The 27531-nt window shown below is 44.1% G+C and overlaps 1 protein-coding gene across 1 annotated transcript in view; it reads left to right on the forward strand.

Annotated features, from left to right (window-relative positions):
• The window catches only part of LOC146811315 (uncharacterized), a 1339659-nt gene that overhangs the window by 1148539 nt on the left and 163589 nt on the right, over positions 1-27531 (forward strand). Inside the window, exon 15 of the mRNA XM_085615056.1 lies at positions 26885-27159. Within this exon, the coding sequence (XP_085471182.1) occupies positions 26885-27159 (275 nt within the window). The remainder of the gene's footprint in view (positions 1-26884; positions 27160-27531) is intronic.

Below are 27531 nucleotides of genomic sequence, written 5' to 3' on the forward strand. Positions count from 1 at the left end.
CGAACCCGTCGATCAAATTCAACGTCTGGAGAACGCCTTCTTACGCTATCTCCTGGCCGTTCCTCCCGGCACCTCTACTCACATGGTGCACACTAAATTGGGTCTTAAGTACATTATGGATATGATTAGATCCTCGCCCCTCTTGTTATGGCACAAAGTCTGGACCAACGAAGAGACACTTTTTAACAGGGAAATCATTAAAGATTGTCTAAAACTTAAAGATGTTAAGAATATTAAATGGTTGAACTATGTCAAGAATTTGTCTAGCTACATAGGGCATTCTGAATTTTTCACTGACCCTTCAACCTTAGCTGATATACCAAAACCAATGCTAAAGCAACTTGTCTTAACTTACTGGAGCTGCAAACGATGGTCTCTAGAAAATCAGAAGAGTTCTGTTGTGGATTATCAAAAATCAACCACCCTGAGTGGTATACAGCACTATCTACTCTTAGAACCATCTCCGTATACGCGCATGCTCCTGTCTCGTTTTCGCACTAACACCTTTTTTAGACTTCTAACTTTTCCTACTTTAAATTGCTGGTCCAGTGATTTATCAAAGTGCCCTTGCGATGACCTTTCAACTCAATCTAACATTCACAGTATTTTATTCTGCAGATTTTACCAACACCCAAGAGCTATTTTTCTGAAACCACTGCTTAAATCTTGGGGAATTAGGTCATGTAAGGAGGCCTACCAAAAATTGATATCCTTGGATACACCTTTAACCTTAGCAGCTGTCTCATCTTATCTGAAAATGTCGCTGAGGGTGCGGTTATCAATGCAGGCTTAAGATGATATATGCCTTGACGTTCTGATCCTGTATTCATATTTTTACTAATTTTATCATTTTCATGATTTAAATGAATTTTACTGTTTTTAAATGATTTTATATACATCCAAGTGTATGTACTTTTATGATATTGAAATTATATATCGAATAAAGTCTACTTATCTATATCTATCTATCTACAATGCCCCCTCCCTTATCGCAGGGTTTGACAATAAGGTCCTTGTTGGTTCTAAGGGATTTAAGGGCAATATTCTCTTCTCTAGTGATATTGAATATAGGGGTAGGGACAAATTTAATCGCCTTCTGCACCTCATTCAAGACAGCTTTTTCAAAGAGGCTGACCTCCATGCCAACCATATCAAGTCCTGGCGTGAAAGAGGAAGGAGGTTTAAGTCCTGAATGGTTGACAGTATCTGAAGTCAGATTCTTATCTGCAAAGTATTTTTTCAATCTAACTTTGCGAAAGAAAGTGTGCAGATCTCTAAGGAGTTCAAATTTATTGATGCCCACTGATGGTACAAAAGAAAGACCCTTAGAGAGCAGTGACACAGTAGAACAACCCATAGGAAGAGATGAAAGGTTGAAAACAGGGATTCTGTTTATGTCCTCCAATACTGGCGTTGACGAGTCTGAATGTATCTTTGAGGAGGAGCTTGTTCCTGGTATTGGTTCCTGTATTGTGGGTTCAGAGATGGATCTTGATAATGTCCTCTGTGTGGGGAATTCAGATGTGGGTTTTGGAAACGATTCTGAAATCTGGGGCGAAAGTTGCCCCGGCGATTGCCTAAAAAACGATTTTCTGGTGTTGATCTGTCCGTTGCCTGTCTGAATTGTGGGTTGCTGAATGTTGGGCCTTCACTGTCAGAATCAGTGGTATCAGAAAAAGTAATAACCCTCTTGTGGCCCCAAGAGGAGTACGTACTATTAGCAGTGTAATCTGTGTTGTTGGAATAAAATTTCTCAGTTAGAAATGGATAAACGCGCTCCTGTGAGAAATTCCTAATATCCTTTCTTAGTTTCAGTTTTTCTCTTGAGTAAGTATTCGTTAAAGGAGTCAAGTTCAAGCTGAATTTCTTCTAATTTCTTTTTGCCTTCTTCTACGCTATGTGATTGTTTGAGTTTCTCCTCCAGTTCACAGATCTCTTTATACAGTAAGTCAATAACCTCTCTTGCCGTTTCTATTATCAAAATCATCCAGTCCCTGGAACATCTGTTGGAGATAAGTGACCACTTTTCCAGGAACTATCTGATTTCGACAAAGAGGCCTGGGATGTTTCTCACTCTTAGGCCAATGGGGATCGCGCCGGCCTTTAGATATTCAAGCATGAACTTAGCATGCGATTTTGTGCGCTTGCTTTTTTTCTTTAAGTTAAAGAGTTTGGTCCATTCCTCATTGGGGCCTCTGGAGAGTGTGAAGGGTCGATCCTCTTCCGGGGTCTGTCCAGAAGGATGGAATACCTTTTAGTCAGTTCCTACGCCTGCGTAGAAATTGTACTACCATTAATGACTACCTCTGTTATGCGGAAACTATGAAAGAGAAATTCATCCAAAGAGGATATCCCCGCAGAATGGTGAAGAACGCCCTCAAGAGAGCGCGATACTATAATCGCGACTCTATGTTTCAACCAAAATTGCAAAACCAATCAGACAAGTTAGTTTGTGTCACTAAACACTCTGTGATAAACAATAAAATCAGGCAAATTGTTAACTCACAATGGAATTTACTAAACTTGGACTCGGAAACTACTCATATCCCTAAACCTCTTTTTCGCAGAAATAAAAACTTGCGAAACTGGATAGTCAAAGCGAAACAACCTGAACCTAAGGGCTGGACACAAAAGTCCATTGAAGGATCGACCCCAATCAAAGGCAACCACAAATGCGGTACCTGCCATGCATGTCCGCATGCCTTAGTGGGTGATAACATCTGCATAAACGAGTATAGGGTTAACATGGAGGACATGACCAACTGTAGGACCTCCAACTGCATTTATGTCATCCAATGCCCCTGCTCTCTCACCTATGTAGGCGAAACTGCCAGAGAAATAAGGATACGAATAGGTGAGCATAAATCCAACATTAGACGATCTAAACATGGAGCCCCCTTAGTAGATCATTGGGTTCAAAATGGCCACTCTGAAGCTGACCTACGCTGGACGATCCTGGAAAAGATCCGCACACAAAGAGGAATTGACAGCAATAATGTGCGCAAGAAACGAGAAGTTTTTTGGATATTTGTCCTTAAATCTAAGGACAAGGGCCTAAACGAATCCCTGCCATGGGAAAATGCTATTCTTTAGGTTTCTTTTTGAGACTGTCCCATTATGAGAAACTTTATTTGATTGCCATGCGAAGTGCAGCCTTACCCATCTTAAGGCTGCAATTGTGATCTCCTTTATTATGTGGCTTTGTCGATTAGACTCAAGTTTCATTACCCTGTATTCGATCCTTGTAGTCACTGGTGTCTACTCAATATAATTTCCACATTTTATATGCAGCTCTGTTCTAGGATCTATCCTTCTGTCTGCATGATCTAACTCTCTCATGCAGACACATATCCTTAATGCCCATTGCCTGCTTGTAACCTTTCACGTATTTTATCACTCTTGCTGTGAAACATTTTTTGTCCGACTGTTTTGGTTTTTTCTGCAACCTTTAAAATCGAAACAACTTTATTTATCCTCGTTTTGCGCTAGCCGGTGGATATTTTTTCATCCATTTTTCCATCTTAGACACACCCCTTTGCCTCACAGGCGATGACGCGCGTTGATTCTCGTTCCGCGTCGAAGTCGTGACACGCGAGCCTATCGGCCTACTTAAACGGCCCTTGAACATCACGTGTGCTTCCTGGCCGGATTCGTCTCACCTGAGGCTTCCCGTTCTGTTTGGAGTACTCTGTTATGGGATTCCACCGCGTTGACTCGTGCTGCATCAGGTACTTGGATTAGACGCTTCTGTTTTCTCCGTTTTTCCCTTTATCTTATCACCCGACATTCACATTTCTTCTTTTAAACCCCTTTCTGTTTATGCATTTTTCCTGCCCTGATTAAATCTGACTTCGAGCAACATTGTCGTGGACTTCATTTAAATGCACTTAATTCATTCTTTCAAGCCTCGTCATTAAGGTAATTTTCACCCCTTTTGAGTTGTCTGTTTTTATTGTGCCTACCGGAACTTAGTTGTGTAACGCCATCGGTTATTTTTATTTCATTTTCATCCACGTTTGCAGAATCGGCAATTTAACTATCCCGCACCCGGAATTTTCTCAGCAAGAGATCCGTTAGCGACTCTGAGAGCGTGCATCTTCCCTTCAGGTGCGTTCGTTTTCTGGTAACTTGCATATACATGCATACCTATTCTGCCCAGCGTGTTAGTATGTACCCTTCAGCATCTCCCCGCTCTCCTAGAGATATCCACGTACGCTTTACAAATCTTTACGTTCTGTACCCTGTTTCTGTGTTTATTTAATTTTAAACAGGTACACGTCTTTAAAGATAGGTCTGCGCATGCGAGCCTTAACTTATGCTTAACGGACTCAGCATTGTGCTTCTCACTTCATTAACAGAAACCTTCGCTTCCAATACGATTCAAAATCGCATTGCCTACCCACATTGCTTTAAAGAGGCACAAACATTCACCTAAAAGCGTTAAAGAGCTTTAAACCATTATTCAAATTATCGCTTGCGAATATGCTAATGCCTTTAGGATCTGTGCTATCAGTCTAAGCGGTAGTCTCTTTATGATCAATCCATCTTCTGAATGTCTGCTTTTTTCAGTAGAACTATTTCAAGCAATCGGCATGATTGACTGCCTCTAACCTGTTTATTCGCTTCACGTGACTGCATAGGTGAGCGTTAACAATCCCTCTCTTTTTTCCCCCACTTTCACCACCCTCCCCTCCTCTTCCTTCCATGCCCTCCCCACCCCTCTTCCCCTCCCGCTCTTCTGTTCTTGCCTATTGGGCGGATATATAAAAAAAGAATTCCTCCTCATTTATGCATATATTCTCTAATGAACTTCCTGTTATATATTTTCCTCCTTTCTTTTTAACTCTCAGTGATTTCCTGGAATCCTCAGTGTGTCCGTATTTTAACCGAATTTTATGCATAAAAATATTTCTATTTTGACTCATTGTTGCCTACACTTGTGACTAATGATGCGAGTATGATATTTTCATGACTTAGATAAATGATGTTATCTAGATTTTCCATTTTAATGCATTATCATTATTGTTTTTGATAGGTCCCAGCCCTAAACCATACTATGACTCTTGGTTTCTGCTCGCCCTGAGGAAGGTGGCACCTATATTTCGGTGCATTCACCGAAACGCGCGTCGGCGCACACATGAGGCCCACCTAACCCTGTTTTTCCTTAAATTGTGGACATTTGTTCGCCAACATAATGTTGAACATTCATTGTATTATGCTTACATTTTGAATTGTCTGTACGGTTTATATCCTCTATATGTGAATGTGCGAATTTAGCATTTTTTGGTTTAGAATGATTTTGGTATGAGTGTGTCAGTTAGTGTGTGTTTGAGTACGTTTGGGACCCCGATAAGCATGCTCTCTGTTATTTGAAAATTCTTTATGTACTGAATATATTTCTACATAAATCAATTTAATTTGAAAATAAAATAATTAAAAATGTATCCTTGATTATGTTTTGAATCATACTGCCCTAGTCCCAGTGTAGATATATTAAAGAGACGATACCTTGTAGTGGACCACCTTGGATAGGTCCAACATGTTTTTACTTCCTTTCCAGTGCACTGTTCTAGTGACCTACCCCCAGGAATGTCGATGGAAGTCAAGTTACATAAACTAAACATAGTGATTGCTTTTGTTGCATCTATAGTGGCTATTTCACAATCGACTTGAAACATAGCTCGCAAATCAATAGATCTTGTTTCAGATGTCCAACAGTAGTAATGCTCGTTGCCCTGTGCCAACACCCAGACAGTGCACACAGGTATACTTATCGTGCTGTGTTGAGGTGATGCCAAGGGATAGAATCATTTAGTCCCTTGTCACTGCTTTTGAGTCTGTAAAGAAACCCATCTCTGTTCACTGTGAAATAAAAATTGCGGAATATTTTTTACAAATGTTGGGATATGTGGTTCATTTCTAGGTAGTGTGTCGGGAATTTTGTAATAGATTTTTTACATCTCACTGTGCTCATATGTTCCAGAATTCTCATCTTCACCCGTCTTGTCGTCATGCCTACATATTGTAAGCCACATGGGCATTTTATCAGATAAAAAACATTCTCTGAATTGCATGTGGTATGCTTGCGCAATTCCCATGGATAGTTTAGACCCACATCAACGGATTTGATACTTTGTGTTAAAATGCACGCTTTGCAAGTCCCACAATGGTAAAGACCCATGACTGGTGGCAAGTTCCATAATTATAATGCATTAATACACATGCCATAGAATATAATGCACTTGTAATAAGGACGGACAGGATATTTGTCATGTATGTGACAGAGTATCCCATCGGCCTAACTGTAATTCCACCCATACTTACTATGTATGCATACAAGCAAGCAATGGTTACGATTGCTTTGAGAAGTATTTTCCAGTCCTGGCTCTAGGTAAGAGGATACCCTAATCCTAATGGAAGAGAGCTCAATGACTAGGACAAACAATGTACTTTTTAAGACAATTGTATTCTTTTCTACTTTTTCAAATCTTTTATCTTCTTACTGATGGGAGTGGTCCACATTCAAGCTCCATATGCTTAAGATAGTCTTTGACTACTTGGATTTCAAACCATTCACTTGTGGAAATAAACTTGATTATTCCTTAGTTACCCAAGGAGATTTTAATAAATGAACTTTAAGGCAAACCTTGTTTGGACGATGCACATTGGGTGTTCTGTGGCGATGGATTGTTGAACCAGGCACACTCACAATGAGTTGTACATTGTGTTGTGTTAGTGGGATGCAATGTAAGATGTTGTGGTGAGGTATGGTGTCTTGTGGTATGGTTGTGTGATGTGTGGCATGTTTTGAGTGATGGTGAGATGGTGTAGAGAGTGGGGAACATAGGAGTTATAGTTTGAAGGGTCATGTGCTTTATGGTAAAGGGAAGTTCCAGGGAATTAGGTAGGATTGGAGGTGTGTGTGTTTCAATATAGAGTAATTGTGTTGGCTATTGTGTGCAAGAATGTGTTATGGAATAGCTTGTGTTGCGCTTTTTTGTGCAGTCAGGTGTTACATACCAAGGTGTGTCATATTAATTGTGTTGTGGGGTGGTGTTTTGTAACGTACAATGTGGTTAGTTGGTTGGTCTAGCCTACAGGTGCAGTATTATTTTTAGAGCTGGGCAAAACAACAGACTTTTGCCCAAAAATATGAGTGACATTGGGAAACTTCCCCCCTTGGAAAGATGGGCAACATTTTCTGATTTCATCCCAGACAACTTTTATGCCTTCCATCCTGCTCCAGGTGTTCATTTCCTGCACCTGGATGTCCCAGCCACGAAGGAAAGGATATACTGCAACAGACATTACACTGATTAATATTTATGCCCTCGAACACAGAACAGGGTGTCTTTCGGGCAACTTTATCTGGGACCCTAATTCAACCGGCAACGTTAGGAGGCGATTTTAATTGTGTAGCGGACCCTGCCATTGACCAATCCCACCACCCTTGCTGGAGTCTCTGGTGTGTCAAATGGTTCGTCTCTTTATGACCTGGTGGAACAAATGGAGGCTAAGTGACTCCTAGCATCAATTACACCCATGTGCACTTGATTACTTATTTTTTTTGAGCCTGCATGATTTGCACATACTCCTTGACACTTTCCTCTGCACACTTGATGTACACAGCCTTGTGCAGGGTATTGAATATCTAGAGCTGACGATATCTGATCACAACCCTGTCCTTCTCTGACTGAGATAGGTGCTCCTGTAGTAAGGAATCCCTTAATACGTACATACATTGTTAAGTTAGCATAACCACGTTAGATGTTAGAAAGCCATCTTGCTGCTTTTGCGCACGACACTGCATCTACATGTTATTGTTTAAACAAACTGCTGGCTCGCGCTTTGCCTCACACGAGAGCAATCTGTTGTTACCATCCCGAGCTCTGCGCAGTGACCTTGGTCTGTACATGGTGTAACAAGAACAGTCTGGGTCGTTGGACAATGCATGTTTTCCACTCTAGGTTGATCGACTCACTATTTAGCCATAACATACAGACAGCTGCGAATACCTGAAAGTTGGTGCTTTTAATATTACAGACAGCATGTTTAATATTCAGACCGAAGACGAGCCTTCCTGCGAGAAGACTTCTGATGCTCCTGTGATGTGATTTCACTAAGCTGATCTGTGAGGTATGGGGTCCCCTGTTCAAGCCTAAGAGACCTTTTATTAGCATAATAATAATATTAGCTTCTTAGTAAAGGGAAGGTGGTAGTATCCACTGTCATTTATAACATGATCACTCCCTTTATATTCTATGGTATTGTAACGATGCTGATGGTTTTAATTATAATCATTTGTCTGCTTGTATTAGCCAAAGTACTGCATCTTAGGACACGTGGTCTATAAAATAAACTCTTTTTATTTTCACCGTGTCTTTGTTTATTCTTGTTGTGGACTGATGTGAGAATAATATACGAACAGGTATTTCCGATTCCCACCATTCCTGAGAGTACACTGAGTCGCTTGTTCTGGGTTGTCTTTTCATTGGGACCGCCAAGCTAAATCTCGGATAACGAATGGGACACTTATGCTAGCCGGATACTGGGTTCTGGGTTCTGAGGTGAGTTTCTGGTACACCACAATTCACTGAGGTCCTGGGGTTCTACGCATAGTTCTGTGTATAAGCAGAATCCCTGCAACATGGCGCACCTAACGTTTGGTCTATGAGTTGAAACGCCTTAGTAGTGCTTATATATTAGTCCACAGCTCCCTCATTCTTGTTTCCGGATAACAAGTCTGACGGATTAAAACCTACCTATTTCTGTTTGATATAGGTTTCTTCAAGCTTGATCATTAAAAAGGTTATTGAACCCTTGTGCTACTGATTACTTCGAGTGTAGCTTGTCCTTATGGCAGTCGATATAGCGGCGCACAGTCGGGCTCTTCTGAGACGTCATTTGACGCAGTATGGGGTGCCGGACACTGGTATGAACGTAATCTTTGTGGTAGGAGCCGATGCGGCTTATCCTTATGAGTTGTTTTACTCTTGGGTGACGCTTCCGGCGGTGAGTGAGGACGATAACTCTTTTCATACTTACACTGCCACTGCCGTGCCAGCGAACTATACGCCGTATAGGACACAAGAAATACCAATATCTGCTTGGCAGCATCTTATTTGGTTTAATGGCGCCCTCCCCCATGCGGTTATACCGCCGAGAATGGGCCCTTTGTCAATTGCAGGGGCCACTTGGCCGGTACTAGCCGGATATACGCCTCATCCCCGTTACCTTACGGTGCCGGTGGCTGAGTTGCGTGTACTGCACACTGCCCTTATTACGGTACATAGGGCTTTGGTACAGTACGTGTCACGCAATGTACAGGTGGGGGCACCTGCTGTTGCGGGGCATACTACTGACCACCACGCGGTGGTCAGTAGTCCTGTTATGGTTAATTCTGTTATGGGCAAGCGCCCCACGAATAGGGATGATTTCCCTTTTTGGCTTGCTGAAAAATTTGACCAAATAGAAGCGGTTTACCCGAATACATCTCCTGTGGAGAAACACAGGATCCTTACCATTAGTTTGCCTGAAGAATTGGTCCCCGACATTGATGATTGTGTGAACTGGGGCAAGGTCTTTGCAGCGACGTACTCGCAGTGCTTTGGCACTCTGTCTATGTCGGTACTGCCCTCCGTTATTAAACGTGTTCAAGATAACCACGGTGCGGAGTCTGCGATAGAATTAGGCATGCGGCTCCTCGGACAGTTTGACCTGGTGGCTACCATGATAATGTCTAACCTTAAGGGTGATGCTATGCATTTCCAGGTTCGTAATGAACTGAAGAAGGTTGCTGATGAGGACAAGCCGCGGGAGTTCGCGAGAATTATCTCGACGGCATACAGAGAGTTGGGTCGTAGCTCTTTAGGAGTTAAACCTGTTGTGAAAACTCCCGAAATTAGGCAGCAGGGTAAGGCAGAAGCCTCTGGTAAGGATGACCGTCCAAACTTTCCGAAACAGAGTTGGCGGTCGAAACAACAGGGAAAGCAGCAGCAGAAACAGGGGTCTCGGCCTGCCTCTCCCGTTCAGTCCAGTAGTGAGCGCACTTATGATCTGCGTGATCGTGCTACTATTAAGTCTCCTGATAGATTTCAGGTTTCTGGACAACGTTCTCCTCGTTCTTCACAGGAAACATCGGCTTCACAGTCCGGTGGCGGAGGCGGTGGCAAAGGTCGGGGTGCTCCACAAACACGTGACCAACCCCGACAGACTGAAGGTAAAGGCAAGCAGGACGAATTCGCACGACAAAGACCCCCGTTTCAGAAGAAGAAAGTGGCTGCTCTGACGGCAAGGTATGCCTCAGATAGTGCGGACACGGCTTCGGAACCGGACATGGGCGCTGACGCTCCTGGACAGTGTGGCGGAAATTACCATAGTCCGTCAAGCTCTGCGTCCATTTCTGGCGGCGACAGCAACTGATACATTGGTTACTGTTGAGGCAGCTGACACCAGAGTGGCTCCCCCTGACAGACTCCATGAAATAGTCTTTCTAATTGAGGGTGACATACAACGTACAATAAAAGGGATTTTTTGGGATAATCTGACTACCACCTTGTGTGTCAACTATGAATAACCCTTTATTCACTGTGACGAAGCCTGACGGGTCGTACCATTTAGTTTTGGATTACCGGCACTTAAATTCGCATTGCCGGACCTGCGCGGTACAAAATACTCACAGCTCGGCTCTTGTCGACAGTCTCGTGCGTAAGAGATTTAAAACGACACTTGACATCTCCAATGGCTTTTTTAGCCATAACCTGTCCACACTGAGTAGCCAATGGACAGCGTTTACTTCAGGCGGCAAACACAAACAGTTCACAAGATTAGCCATGGGCTATAAAAACAGCCCTGGCGTCTTTGCCGCTCGCGTGGTCTCTCTCTTAGAAAGAATAGACCCCGACGCTTACTCCTATGTTGACGATATCTACCTCACGGATGATGAGCTGATGCCACATCTGTCTCGAGTCGACAATATCATTACGGGTTTTGCGGAATATGGCTACAAATTTAATTTTGCGAAGTTTCACATCGCGGAATATACAGTGTTGTTCTTGGGCTACGAGCTCAACAACGAAGGTAAGGGATTGGCTCCTCACTTTCTGGAGAAGTGCGCATGCTTGCGTGCTCCTACAACACTGAAAAAATTACAATCCTTGCTGGGCTTTCTGAATTTCGGACGTACGTATGTTCCAGATTATGCCCAGCGTATCAAGCCCCTTTATGCCTTGGTACAACCTTCCTTTTCGAAGTCTAGCTGGCAGCTGGAACATTCTGCTATTCTACAGTCTTTACAGGCTGATCTTCTTGCTTCACAATACTTACTGACGCGTGATAACCGCACCAACCTGGTAATAAGAATAGTACCAGGCGCAGTGGGTTTCACGTACTTGACGTTCAATGAGGGCGACACAGTCCCCATTGCGTATAAATCACACTTGTACACCTCTGCTGAGTTGCGTTTTTCCACTGTCGAGAAAGTTCTGACAGCAGTACAGATGGCGATCCTTAAAGAACGCGCACTGTCACAAGGAAAACGCATACTGGTTGTGACACCGTATCCTGCCCTAGAGGCAGTGACAAAAGCAAGTGTACCAAATTCTAAAGCTTTGCATCCAAGGTGGATACAATGGGCCACGACTCTGACATCGCCAGATGTCACTTATATCTTTGACGCCTCTTTGCAGTCTCAGGAGTACTTGCAGTATGAATTCGTTCATCCGGCTCCTCTGTCTTTGCGCCCGCTCGAAGAATACCATTGTGTCATATACACTGACGGCTCGGCGCAGCCGGCGATTGGATCGAAGCATGCCTATTCTGCGGCTTGCGCAATTGTCGTGGGTACATTCGTAAATGGTGAATTCCAATCTGATGCCGTGCATACGCAGTCATTGGGTGATTGTACCGCGCAACTGGCGGAGCTCCGGGCTCTGGTGCTTGCACTGGAGTTTGCTGATCCCCGAGTCACTACTCTTATAGTAAGTGACTCCTTTTATTGTGTCCAGTCCTACAATGACAATTTACACTTCTGGTCTCAAAACGATTATCGCGATTCCAAAGGTAGCACGATTAAGCATAAATTGCTTTGGGTTCGAGTGGCAGACTTTAAAGAACGTCTCCCTCTCGTGAATGTTATTCACACTTTTGGTCACCAACGACTTGGTGTCCATGCTGTCGGTAACAGCTTGGCTGACGAGGCAGCAAAAACAGCAGTGGCTACATACTTAGTGGCAGCAGTTACAAGATCTAAAAGTAAGATTGATGATGACATCTTGGCAGCTATTGCTGCTACAGAGAAGGGAAGTGATTACCCGAAGGGTTTTCCTTCTCGTTATTTTTATCACTTAAGTCCTGATAACGTCCCATTAGTGAGGATTAACGACGTTGGTGACAGAATTATTCCCAACGCGGACTGCAGACCATCTCTGATACTAGCAGCGCACGAGGGGTTGGCGTCAGCCCAAGCCGGCGTGTCCGCTACTGTATCTCTGTTGCAACAGCGTTACTGGTGGTTCGGTTTATACAAACAAACGCGCGCTTATGTTCTTGATTGTGACATTTGCCAACAGATTAAACCTTCCACTGTTGCGCGCCCACCACAAACACAGTTGTACATATCTAATAAACCATTTGGTTGTGTTTATCTAGATCACTGCGGTCCTTTTTCTTCTGATACTGCGTACAAGTATATCTTGGTTGCAGTGGATTCGTGCACACGTTTTCTTTGGGTATGGCCACAAAGGAGTGCTGATTCACGGACTGTCATCAGGGATTTGCGTGTCTTTGTGGGAACTTTTGCGTGTGGTACCTTCCATTCTGATCAGGGCCCTGCGTTCGCCTCTAAGGCTTACAAGGAGGCTATGAGAAGTTTGGGGGTCCAAGTCAAATTTTCGTCTCCCTACCGACCTGAAGGTAATAGTGTGGTGGAGCGAATGAACCGTGACTTAAAGCAATCTTTGACAGCACGAGTTTTAGGCACAGGCCTGAATTGGCTAGCCCATTTGTATAATGTCCAACGTGCACTTAATAATCTCCCTAGAAGGTCTCTGGGTGGGCGGACCCCATACATGATGCTCTTCGGAATCAGAATGTTTGTCCCAGACCTTGATGGTCTAGACATGGCGGCGTCGGCCGCACCCTTTGACGTAGATGATCACTGTGCTGTTTTGCAGAGCCTACAAGAAGCCAGAGACACTCTATCGAAGGAACACTTGCCCTCCACATCTGATGCTGAGCTTCAGATTCCGGTAGTCGGCTGGCTACCCCGAGTTGGAGACCTGGTTCGTGAGAAGGTGGAGAACAAGAAGGAGTTCGGCCCCTCTTATCGTGCACCGGTTCCAGTGCTTGGAGTGCAGGGTACAAGAACAGTCATTTTACCTCCACTTCCTGGTCGCAAAGAAAACAGGTACATCTCTATTGACAATGTCAAACTTCAGCGAGTGGCCGATACTTCTTAGTATGACTCCAGCGGTTTCATGCCAGACGATGCAAAGAAATTCAGTATTGGTTCCTGCTTCTACCACCTTGTCTGATGTTGCCATCGAGATGCAGTCAATTACTGATCCCTTGTTAATACCACCGGCTGGTGGTCTGCCCGAAGAGACTGAGTATGCTTATCCTACAAGTGGTCAATCGCCTGTTTTACAATCTACGGCGGTGACCCAGTCACGTTTCTCCTTTGACACTAACTCATTGCCTTCCACTTCCCCTTCGAACATTGCTATTTTTGTTAGTTGGTTCAAAAGACATTTTTTGATTCCCCCTTGGACATATATTTGGCTGGTGCTCATAAGTATTTTTTTGTTTATGTCCATTGGATTTGTAATAGTATTTTTCCGTCTGGTGAATGGACACTATCTCAAAGAGAGATCTACAATTAGACTTATCATTGGAACTTTGGCCCCCCACTCCTCGTCCCACATCATGAAAAGGGACCAGACTTTTGTGAATATTACTGCCTGGCCCGTTTTGGATGGAATTGCGTGGGATGCTGTTAAATTCCAAATTCATGGTCCTACTGAGGTCATCAATGTGCCTAATGTATTTCGTGTTTCTATGGGTGATGTGGTTAAGCAGAACATGCGTTCTGATGATTGGGATGTTCATGCCATTGAAGCACTGTTTTCTGATTTGAAATATTATGCCGCTTTTGATGCAGAAGATTTATATGAAAATGCGGCTAACTATGCCGAACAGTATTGTTTTCAACATTATGGCAATCACTTCCTGCATAAGGCAAATACGTTTCGAAATTTTGTAAATTTTACCCAATGGGAACACTGTCCCACCCCATCTTTAGGCAGTTCACCTACATTGGTTGATAAATATACTTATTTTACTGATTTCAGTGTTTCCAGCCCAGCATCCTTTTATTTTAAAGTGATGTCTGAGTCTGCCTCGAAGGTTAGACTGACACACACCAAATTACTATATTCTAAGTCCTTTATGGATGAGTTGTCAATCAAAGGTTATGATCTGTGGAAGGCTACTATTGATCTTAAATCGGTTTGGGGTTCCAAACCGTGGTAGGTTCAGGGAACTGAAGCTTTACATCGTGCCTGTCTTGTACCAAATCGTATGTTGTTTTTAAATTCAATCATCTTCCAGACCACCTGTTTCGGATTGGCCACTTCTAAAAAACTAAATTTCCCTTCTGTTCCAGATCTGGGTGCTTACCCAAATTGGGATAACCACACAGATCTGTCCCTTCCTGCTTTGCAGTCATTAGTCTCTAATGCATCTTTTAATATTTCGAAATTTAGTAGTGAAGGATGGTTAATTTGGCAAAGCAGTTCTGATGCCTGTCAACTACGTTTTATGGGTCTGAAACCGGGGTATACGCAGCAGCGCGTGGACCCTCGGTTTGAGTCCTCTCATACAATGACTACCTACTCTGTAGGGAAATTATGTCAATCCTGGCTGAGACATTCCACCTTAGCATCTGTCAAAGTTCATTTATCAAAATTACATGACAAAATAGATTTGAATGATTTTGTTAAAGGTCCTGTGGGTGGCAGATCCAAGAGGTGGGCGTATGCTATTTACAACGAAGTGTGGAAATTGTCGCAAATTGAAGCGGCTTCAAGATTGAGGGCCATTGATCAAGCAAATATGGAAAAGGTCTTGGCTGTTATAGACAACAGCATTAACACACTTTCTTCCAGGATTTATACGTTGGACAATATTGTTTCTTCAATTGTTGATATTGTACATGATGATATGTCTGTATTGTATCATGGTCAAAACCAGTTGCGTTCTGTTATGCAGTTTGCATGGACGTTACAAACGTTAAAGGCTGGAAAGGTCCCCTGGGACTATCTGAATACGACATCATTATTCCTTCCCTTTAACCTTACTGTAAAGCAGCAGTTTATGTCCATGAAAGATGCTACATATTCATTGTTACACATTGAAAAACTGGAGCCGTTACCTTTCTCTGTGGCGGAATTGAATTCAGCCGTGTGGTTAGTACATGGGTTGATCACGCTCCCTTTCGCGCTTTTTAAGTTTACGTCATGCATGAAACACTATGCTCTGGGTAGATATGAACAGTTGGGTACCGCGTTCCTACATGAGGTCTGGTCTCTCCCTTTTACGTATAGATGTACAAGAGACGGTACAAAGGTTTACCTGAAAGGTGAAGAGTGTACCTCGACACCTGATCATTCTGTAGTATGTAGGCACATTCAGTTACACGGTGCATGCAATGTACAAGCCCCAAATTTGGCTTGCGTCCTCAAGGGTGTGCCAGTGATTACACCATCTTTCACGCTGCTTGCAAACGGTAGTTATTTAATTTTGAATATTGAAGCTTGCTGCGGGATGTTAGTGGGAATCCCATATATAGTAACTGTATCGCAGAGAGTAGTCTGCTACAATAATGTTCTATTTCCACCCCCGCATGGGCGGCTGGATGTTTCCATCTGGCCTTCGATTCCGACCTTGAAAGCAGAGTTCAACAAGATGAGCAGAATAAGGGCTCTATTGTCCCAAAAGGAGGTGCCATTGACTTCCTCCCGAGAAACATTTGTCCTTCACGTGGCAAATACGCGCACTGAGATACAGGCGCTTTTGAATACTGACCTCCCCCTGCATTTTGGAGCTTTGATCCAAACAATCTTCAATGCCTCGTCAACAACTGGCCTGGCTCATTTTTTTAAACTTATAGGCTCAGGCCTCGTGACCTCCTTCCAAACTATTTTTGGTGTGATTCCGGCATTTTTTCATTCTATTTTTTTCGAGCGTCTTTGGCGGTGTCCCGCTGATTCTGGCGCTGGTGGCAGGTGTGCTACTTTTACTTTTCATACTACGACATGGCTGCACTTTCTGTGCCTCACGACAACCTGCCCCGTCTACATCTTCTTCGTGACAGGATGCTTGAACATTATGGTACCCTACCATTGGCGACCTTGAGCCTGGCATATGGATTATCCTTCCGGTATTCCTACTTTACCTGCGTGCAACCTGCCTTTCACTGCCTAGATTGTCCCTTTGAATGGCCTCTGGATTTGTGCTTATCCAACACGGTGTCTCCGGACCTGGATTATGATCGACTGATGAGTCCCTTAGTGTCTCACGAGTTTGACTGTTCTGGTGTTCGGATTATGGCCTGTGGTGCGGCGCATGGAATCCTGGGTAATTGGGACATCGCAAGGGCTGCCTATGACTTCTTGGATATGAGTTTTCTGGAAGAACACGTTGGTTTCCCGCTGATGGTGCTAGAGACTCCGCTTATTGAAGAACATGTATGTTCCTTTTCTTTGCTTAACTGGATGGCTGACACTTTTAGTGGCCACGCAAACGATTTCCTGTTGGAAGCTGTTGCTACGTATGCTGCGTACACGTTCATGGATTGAGTGAACTGTCATCCACTGTATTTTTTCTACCATGTCTTGAACATTGCCTGTGACTTTGGATTGCTAGCTGAAGCTGCATTTTTCATTTTTTTTTTTTGCCTTTTTAAGGTTTTGGTTTTCCTTTCGAACTTTCTCTGACCCGATCATTGATTTCAATTTGAATATGCCTGGTTCTGCTCTGTCGAAATTGAACTCTGCGTTCTCTCATTTCTTCCCTGCTGGTTAGTGCTTCGATCAAGGGGGCATGTAGTAAGGAATCCCTTAATACGTACATACATTGTTAAGTTAGCATAACCACGTTAGATGTTAGAAAGCCATCTTGCTGCTTTTGCGCACGACACTGCATCTACATGTTATTGTTTAAACAAACTGCTGGCTCGCGCTTTGCCTCACACGAGAGCCATCTGTTGTTACCATCCCGAGCTCTGCGCAGCGACCTTGGTCTGTACATGGTGTAACAAGAACAGTCTGGGTCGTTGGACAATGCATGTTTTCCACTCTAGGTTGATCGACTCACTATTTAGCCATAACATACAGACAGCTGCGAATACCTGAAAGTTGGTGCTTTTAATATTACAGACAGCATGTTTAATATTCAGACCGAAGACGAGCCTTCCTGCGAGAAGACTTCTGATGCTCCTGTGATGTGATTTCACTAAGCTGATCTGTGAGGTATGGGGTCCCCTGTTCAAGCCTAAGAGACCTTTTATTAGCATAATAATAATATTAGCTTCTTAGTAAAGGGAAGGTGGTAGTATCCACTGTCATTTATAACATGATCACTCCCTTTATATTCTATGGTATTGTAACGATGCTGATGGTTTTAATTATAATCATTTGTCTGCTTGTATTAGCTAAAGTACTGCATCTTAGGACACGTGGTCTATAAAATAAACTCTTTTTATTTTCACTGTGTCTTTGTTTATTCTTGTTGTGGACTGATGTGAGAATAATATACGAACAGGTATTTCCGATTCCCACCATTCCTGAGAGTACACTGAGTCGCTTGTTCTGGGTTGTCTTTTCATTGGGACCGCCGAGCTAAATCTCGGATAACGAATGGGACACTTATGCTAGCCGGATACTGGGTTCTGGGTTCTGAGGTGAGTTTCTGGTACACCACAATTCACTGAGGTCCTGGGGTTCTACGCATAGTTCTGTGTATAAGCAGAATCCCTGCAACACTCCCTAGGGCCTGCATTCCTAGATGGCAGTTCAAACTTGAGTCGTTGGAAGATCCAATTTGCCCTGGTTTGATTTGGGAAAACATGCGTCAGTACTTTGAGGAGAATAGTGGTGCTGCATCCTCCCCCCAGATGGAGTGGGATGCCTTCAAGGCGATGATTAGGGATTAATGTATAGCTGAATAAGTGGGAGTTAGAAGTACACTGATGCAGAAAGTTCTGGCAACAAAGCAGGCATTGCGAGAGGTGGAAGAGAATTTACCAGGACAATCGGAGTTAGAGCACAGCCTGCAAGATATTAAAGAGAGATTGATGGGCCAGGTTGAGAGGCTCTGCTGTTTTGATTACAAACGTTATATGGTGCAGATGCATGCAGAGCATGATCGAATGGGGTCCCTTTTGGTCTGGCACACTCAACCAACAAAGAGAGGCTCGATGGTAGTAGAAATCAACACTGAAGAAGGTATTACATTGTATAGACAAGAGATAAATCAGTACTTCAACTGTTATTGTACATCCTTATACAACTGTCTAACCGTGTGTACTGAGGCGGCAATACATGCCTTCTTGGAGATATTATCAATCCCGAATATTACAAATGATGAGGTTGAGGAATTGGGTGGGGTAATAACTCTGCAGAAGATAAGGGCGGCAATAAACGGTATGGCCCGTGGCAAGATGCCAGGGACGGACGAGTTTCTGTCAAGTTTTAAACTGATTATGCTAACGAACAGGACCCCAAATTGCTGGAATTATACAAGGTGGCACGGAACACGGGCTATCTGCTGAATTCCACGTGTGAGGTGCTAGTGATATCTCTGCTGAAACCGGAAAGGCTGGCCCATGACTACAAAGCATACCCCCCCATTGATGCTGATGCTGAATATCACCTATAAACTCCACAGCAGGATTTTAGCCGCTTGACTCCTTCCTCCTATGCCCTGCCTGTTACACCTGGATCAATCAGGGTTTATACCTGGCCATAATACTGCACTGAATATCAGGAGAGTCCTGTCCCCGATCGAGGATGATACCTACAATCACGGGGAGGCATCAGTGTTTGCTATAGACACTGAAAAAACTTTCGACAGTTTGGAATGGAGATTCTTATATGGGTTGCTGGAGTAGTTACAGTGGAGTCGAGGATTTCTGGCATGGACAAAGCTGCTGTACACGGACCTCTCAGTCACGGTACATATGGGCCAAACTATATCAGAGATCTATAGGGTGGGGTGAAAGACGAGGTAGGGGTGCCCCCTATCGCCCATACTTTTCGCATTAGCCATGGAGCCGCTGGCCAGTCATGCGAGAACTGAGAATAGATATCAAGGACTATGGATTGGTGCCCAGCCTCACTGCATTGCGTTATATGCAGTTGATCTCTTGATATTCCTCAGGAATATGATGACGGAACTAAGAATCGCCAGAGCCTTGCTTGAGAAATTTGCTTCTTTATTGAGTCTGAAAGTCAAAAGGCAAAAATCAAAGCAATTCCCGATGGAAGGGGGACATGACCCCCTGAAGAGTTGAACACGCTCCTGTGGTAATGACTTTGATTGTCATACTTAGGTGTCAAGATATATCATGGCCAGGCTGACCTTCTAGATTGGAATATAGGACAGGACATTAGAACAGTGATGTCGAATACTGACTTTTGGAAAGCTTTACCTCTGTCAGTAGCAGGAAGAGTAGTGCTGCTTAAAATGGTCACACTTCCCCGTTTAACATATTAATTCATGGTGCTACCGGTGTGAATACCTAGAGGAATCTTTCGGGAGTTAGATTTTCTGATTATTGCATTTATCTGGGGAGTACGATGAATGAGGGTGGCACTATCTAAATTACAGCACCCGACAAACGGGCTGGGGGCTAGCTGTGCCTGACTTCGAAACGTACTTTTTAGCTGAACAGTTGCAGTGGTTCACGCAGTGGGTGGTGGGCAGACAAACTCCAATTCAAACAAGCATTTGCAATGCAATAGGTCTCGCATTTATACGAGTTTGAGCTATTGGCATTGTAAATGACAATGCCTTTTATTTATGTTTTAAAAACCCACACATAAATAAAAGGCATTGCCATTTATAGTGCCAATAGCTCAAACTCTTAACAACTGCGAGACCTATTGCATTGCAAATGCTTGTTTTCTTAGCCATGCAGGGTATATTCCTGTCCCGAATGTATGACGATACAATGCGTGGTGTTACCATGTGCAAGGTAACAACGACCGCGTTGTTACCACACGTGGCATTACATCGCAAGTCGTTTCAACGACTTTCGCTAGGTGGCGCGCTGGACTTAGGAATAGTGTAAATTACTATTCCTACTCCAGTTAACGCAACAGCAGGGTAGGTGTTGGATTTAAAATCCAACACATTTCCTGGTGTTGCACGCCACTTAGCGCTGGTCGGTGAAACTACTTGCGATGTAATGCCACGCGTGGTAACAACACGGTTGTTGTAACGACCGCGTTGTCAACCCTGGTGGTATTGCCAGCGTTGTAAACCCTGTCTCCCTCCCGTCCCATATGTAGGATTCTGTCAGTCGTTGGGAGTCTACCAAGCACCAATTGGGGTGGGCAAGGGGGGCAACAGGAGGTTCTGCATGATGAAGAGAATCTTTGTTAACAATGTCCTTTTTACTGTTGCTATTCTGTCCACCCAGGAAAGATCTCCAGCACTTCAGTAAAGGAGAAGTCTGGTAAACAGAGTGCTCAGGAATTGGTTTGGACTGGGCAAAGGCCCCTCTGCATTCAGAGGACAAAGGATTTCTGGGTATAAATTTTGGGACCCTGATCCCAAGAATTTAGATCACTTTTGGAACAGGAAGAAACCTTTACTGAGGAGCGGAACCTAAAGAAACTGAGGAGAGACTATCCCTAAGCTGAAGTGCTGCTTGGGGGATTGGCCTGCAGTGGTTTGCCTGACTGCCAAAGGAAGGAGAAGAGACTTTGTGTGCTTATTTCAACTTGTAAGGATCTCCAAGGGCTTGGAACAGAGCTTGCCTCCTGCTGAAGTCTCAGGGACAACAGACTTCAACCCCCAGCTCCTCAGAGTTCTTTGGGAGTGCCTGCTGCTGTTTTGGGCCTTCTGAGGGACTGTGTGTCGCAAGGAGCTGGAAGCGCGATTCAACGAAGCCGAAGCGTGTCGCCGTCGCTACTGCTGCCATCGCACTTCTGAAGAAGGATGTCGCCGCTGGAGTTGTCGCACTCCACCGCATCGAGAGAAGAGTCTCGCAACGAGGAAGAAGCGTGTCGCCATCGCTGTTGCTGCCGTTGCACTTCTGAACAAGGGTGTCACCACTGGAACTGTCGCATTGCACCGCATCGGAGAAAGCGCCTCACATCCCCGAGAAGCGCGCCGCCGTCGGAGCTTCTGCCGTCGCATTTCTGAACAAGGATGTTGCCGCTGTAGTTGTCGCATCGTGCGGAAGCTTTACGCATCGTGGGAGAAGAGTGTCGCAGTTGGAGCTGTTGCCATCGCACTTCTGAACAAGGGTGTCGCCGCTGCAGTCTACGCATCGAACCGACAACTTCTCGCATCCCCGGAGAAGCGTGCCGCATCTGGAAGATCTTCACCTCTTTATTTTTTTGCACCAGAAATTTGCTGCATTTCCATCGCTGCGATGTTGTTTGTCGTGGAAGCGCAATGCAAGGTAAGGTACATTGACGCAAAGTGTCGCATCTTAAGAACTGAACTGAACTAAGCTAAAAACTACCATCTTAAAGTAATAGTATTGTGTATTTTTGTCGTTTATGGTCCTGTGGTAAATCTATATAAAGTGTACGTATTTTTTATATAAAACCTGTGTGGTGTCCATTTGTAGTGTTGTCACTGGGTTGCTGCACGTGGTCACAAATGCTTTATACACTGCCTCTGAGATAAGCCTGTCTGCTCGTGCCAAGCTACCAATGGGGTGAGCAGTGGTTATTTTAGGAGTGTACCCCCTTACCCTGACTAGAGGCAAGGGTCCCTATTTGTCACAAGTACCTACCTGTGCCAACTAGAGACTCACAAATCTAACATCATGGAGTAGATTTATGTGGCGTTAATTATGTGGTATGGAGTGGAGTGTAATTTTGTTGTGTGGCATGAAATTTATGTGGTGAACTGTGTGGTGTGGCATTGTGTGGAACTGTGTGGCATGGTGTGGAATTATGCGAGTGTAAATCTGAGGCACGTTACGGAGTTGAATTTTTCCGAGTGTAAATATGTCTTTTGGAGCTGAGTGGATGTGTGTGAAGTGTAATTATGTGGTGTGAAGTGTAATTATGTAGGTTGGAGTGTACTTTTGTGTAGTGTTATTATATGGATTTGAAATCTGTTGGATGGAGTGTAATTGAACTATCTTGCAAGGGGTGGTATTATGTGAAGTGGAATTCTGTGGCATGGAGCGGAGTGGACATTTTTGGAGTTGAATTTGATGGATTGCCATTATGTGGCCTATAGTATAATGATGCAGAGTATAAATGTGTGGTTTGGAATAATGAGATGTTTAAATGCGTTGTGTAGTGGAATGATGTGCTGTTCATTTGTGTATTGTGGAATTGTAAGGCACTTAATTGTGTGGCGTTGTGTTGAATTACGTGGAGTTGAATGCTTGTTGTCTTCATAAGCCATGCGAGTGAGTGCGCAGTGTGAATCAGCCGGCTAAATTGTCCAGTGATATATGCAGGCCTTAGATTGTGTTGACTTGGAATGTGCTATGGCCAGAGTTACCAACTTTGAAATTGGGGAAGTAAGTTCAAGTCTTAGTATCGCCTCCATATCCTGTGAATCTCACATGACTGCATGTGGTCAGTGTGTGGGGGGGGGGGGGTGGCCCTGTCCTTAACAGTGTAGTTAGTGCCCTCTTGGCCAGCTGTTTTAAACCACCAAGACTGATGCTACATTGCATCACTGTGAGAGATCAGTGGCCTTCCTTTCGTCCCCTCTGAAACAAAGGATTCACTCAGCAGAGAAATGCTTTATTGCAATAACTAAAGAATAAATAAAAATTGTGAGCTGATTTTTGTATGGCACCTACTGTGTGCTGTAGCACCTCTCTTCCAGTAATCTGTCTCTTCCTAATGCTGGTGAGGTGGATGAATTTGAATCCGCACCGCATGGGCTCCAGCTGGAGCTGTGGATCGCATTCCAGTGCACTGGCGTCGATGCAGTCCAGAGGAGTAAATGAAGCATTGCATAGGCAGATGAGAGAGGAATGCAGTGGGGGGGAAGCAGTGGGGGTGAGAAGGGAGACAGTATAGTGGAAGTAGAGAGGGGAAGCAGGAGAGGAAAGGAGTGGTGGGTAAGAAGCAGCGGGGGTGGAGCTTAGGGTGGCAGGAGATAGAAACAGAAGGGAAACCATACACAGTCCATTTTATTCCACTGCTACTGTACGGTTAAGATCAGACAGTATTAAAACGTGTTATATTCACAACATTGCGAAACTTCTTTCTGTTTTAAAACACCTCGCGAAACGCTTTGCAACCGTTATGAAGAATAAAGCGAGCCTTGTTGTGTTGCAAATGTGGATTAACACAGAGAAAATTCAAATGTGGATTAACACAGAGAAAATGTACACACACTGAGAAAGCTTATACCATGGGTCTTTTGAAAATACACTACACAGAAAGGGCACCAGGTATCCAGCACGACTGCAACTGCGAGATTTTACAAAAATCCTCATGGTAGGAGAAACAAAATGTATGGAAGATTACATATTAACCACCTTTGGCGTTGCAAGTTATACATCTACAAATAGTTATCTGCCATCACGTTAAAGGGAAGACCCAACGAACACTGGTAGTTGTTTTTTGAGTTCCTGTTTACTAGTAACCTGAAAGTTGCCCGGCCATGTTTACAACTAAGTAGCATTCTTCCTGTCCCTACAGCTGAGCAACCTATTCATATCAACAGAAAAGCACAGCAGGGCAGTGATCTGAAACTGTGTGGGAATCACTGCTGGTCTTGCTGTTGTCACGCAGTAAACTGTTAATGGCGGTCGCGCCCTTGACACGCAGCAAAATATGAATTGGAATCTTGAGAGTTTGTGGGATCTGTTCAATGAGGCGCTGCATTTGTGTTTACTGAGCATTTCAAAGGCGACAGCCAAACGCGGCAGTGGTCGGTGATCTTTTGTGACGAGCGGCGGTTCATTGAGGGATAAATACAAGCACATCAAATATCCCTAAGAGTGCACGGCTTATCAGAGCGCAGGAGGCTTGGTGTCTGCTGTCAGCTGTAGGCACGCAGTATCGTGCAGGCGGTGGGGGCAGAGGCAAAGGGAGATTAAACAAGGGCTGGGCGAGAAGGGAGGGGGGAATGTGAGCAACAGAGGAGCCCGCAAAAGTGAAAGTGATCGTGTACGATCCCCACGGAGGAAAGACACATGGCGCTGCGCGTGTGCACATTCACGTGCACTGTAGCTTTAGGCCACGGCAGCACTTTGAGAAGCCCAGATATAAAATGTCTCTTCGAGCCTTTGGCTCGCGAGACCTAAAAATGGGTCCCTCTGTCCCAGGACTTCCTATGTTATTAGTTGTGCTGCTGAAAACAGACGCCCCTCACATAGTGACACCCATGAATTCCGAATAATACGTAAATGCTGGTATAGGTGTTTGCAAAAGATGTGTACGCACATACCATATTTCCCTGACATACCCATAACCATGCTAATTACGTTACCACATGGGGGTAACTGAGAAAGATTAAGGGATTGGTTGGTAGCTGGGGTGACAAAAATAAGGGATTTAAATCGAGACGGGGAGCTACTCCCATTTGAAGAATTCTGTACGGAATTTAACTTACCACAGGGTCACTTACTACTTCATAAGGCAGAAACTGCAATTCGTAAACATTTGAAGTCTGGCCGTTTGGAACCACATTCTCATAAAGCTTGTCAGTATATTTTATCGTCATTGAGCACTGTCAAAGCAGTCACATGCCTGTACAGAGCATTGCAGAAAGACATGCCCCAACTCCTAGAGGCCTTGAGAATCTGTTGGGGGGAGGACTTGGTGATTTCCATACCAGACTGAGACTGGAAAAAAATTCTACAGAGAATACCAACGGTATCTAGAATTGCCCAGTTTAAGCTAATCCATTTTTTTTAATCTTGCATAGGGCATATTTAACTCCAGGGCGCATCAATAAATATTTTAATCTGCCTGGGGAGTCTTGTCTGAGATATGGGGAGGTGGGTGCTGAACTCGTACACATGTTGTGGACCTGTCCCTCTCTGACTACTTACTGGAAAGAGGTAGCACGAGTGGTGGTGGATGTCATATGGAAGGAGGTTACATGCTCACCTGGCCAATGTATCCTGCACTGGTTCCGGTACACTTCTAGGACTAAGGTCACACGTAGATTCCAAGACTTGGATTACATAATGGCCAAGATGGAAATCACTAGACACTGGAAAAGCCCTGGAGGTCCCCGAAACATAACTTGGTGCAGGGAGCTTGAAAGATGGGCTGGGTATGAGGGGGAGGTACTGCTGAGAGAGCTAGGTGGGGACTAGGTTCAATAGATACGGCAAGGGCATGGGAAACTCTGGTAGATTGTCTGAGATACCCAGAACATCAGTCACCAACTAACACAACAGGGGGCTCACCTACTGCTCCTCCCCATTTAATATGCTTGCTGTGTGCACTAGCTGCATTTAGGCCCATATACATTTAATTGACAACAACTATGGCATGAATAGCCGAATTAATTAGACGGTATTGCTTATACTTTTTCTGTATCATTAGGGGGCGCCGCTCATGGAGGGGAGAGGAGGTAGGGAGTTTGGGATGTTTGAAGACTGAAGTAGTGAGGACAGCTATATAGCTTTGATGTAATGTATGTATTGCAAGGTATTATTGATGATGAGAAGACTAGTATCGGTAATTGTTTTTATTTGTTTTTTAAAAATATTTTTATTTGCATTTTTAACCAACACATAAATAACTGGCATGTCATAGATAGTCTTCCACGTGCCCTCAGCCCCCCCCACCCCTCCCACCCACAACCTACACCCTCATATCCATGTCAATCAACCAGTCAGTATCCAGCTCCAGCATAGGTGACACTTTTGATCGCCCTCTATCTCCCCCGCATAAGCACCCCCAGGGTCCAAATCACCCGTCCAATTCCACATCAACGCGGGTCAAAGCATAATTCAAGAGGCCACACTATGCTAATCGGTTCCCAGAACCCCATCCAGGCCATGGTACCGTCTCCACTTCCCCCATAGTCCACGGAATTTTCGGGGGCGTCCTCTCGCTTTGTATGTGACCCTTTCCGCCACCATATACATATCCATTCCCCCCTCCACTCACCCAGCTGGGGGGGGGACGACGCTCCCCAGGCCATAGAATCGGTAATTGTTGATGTAATAATCATCAATAAAAAATTGTTTAAAAAATAAATAAATCAGGAAATCATTTGCTGCCTTTGCTGCCTACTACTGACCATGAATTATCATGTAGATTGTGCCTTTGGGAGGGTCTGAGCACTGTGCACCTGTCCTTAGCCCTGAGCCACAGTTGGTGACCAGATGCTGCTCAGCATAAGCTCACCGCCAACTTCCTGTAACTAGCCGGAAATCACACACCTTCAGAGAGACGAGGCTTAGAGTAGCAGGGAATTGCAAAACTAAGTTGCAAAGTGGTTTCCGTCAGTAGTTATTCCCATCTGTGCTTACTTCTAGGAAGGACCTCCACACTGGTCACGTTTTATTTTCAACTTCGCACTTTTCAAAGTTTGCAAAGCTTAAAACAAAATAACACACGTATGAATGAGACTGGGGATTGTTTGGCGATTATGTTTTCCTTTCTTTAGTATAACTAAACGACTGTAACATAATTTCTTTTCATTCTAGATTTTCTTTAAATTTCACATTCGATATCATGACGAAAATGGCACATATTTCCAACAATACCAACCAGTCTCCCAACACTACCTGAGGAAGAAGATGGGTTTCATTTTCGATATGATCTGCGCTTTTCCAATATCCTCATTTGCCCACGTCTCTCTGAAAGAAAGTGATGTTCATGATTCAGTGAAGTTTTTAGCCACAGCAAACATAATCCACATCCTGCGCATGGTCAATGTGCTTGTGTTTATCTACGAGCAAGAGAAGAACATCAACAACAAGTAGGAAGCATCGTGTTCCTTATTCATTTGGTCTAATACTTCCTACATTTGCAGATATTTGTCATGCTAGTGCTGTCTTGTTGTCAATGAAGATAACTGTTTTCATTTTCTAATGAGCATTTAACAATATATGTCGCGTAAAATGATTTTGATGGATACGTTTACCTGCAGATTATTCACTTTTTCAATATCACAGATGCTAGATTGGATACAGAGACTTTTCAAATAACTCTTTCATGATGGTAGTGGGTGGTGGCTCCATGTAGACACTATAAGCGAGACATTGTGACATCAATGGAAAGTAAAGTAAATAGGGTGATAGTTAGGCCTTATGGGCCTGCACCAGGTTGACCAAGTTTTCTTTCAGTCCAC

The sequence above is a fragment of the Triturus cristatus genome, chromosome 7 (assembly GCF_964204655.1).
Source record: "Triturus cristatus chromosome 7, aTriCri1.1, whole genome shotgun sequence".
NCBI classification, from domain to species: Eukaryota; Metazoa; Chordata; class Amphibia; order Caudata; family Salamandridae; genus Triturus; species Triturus cristatus.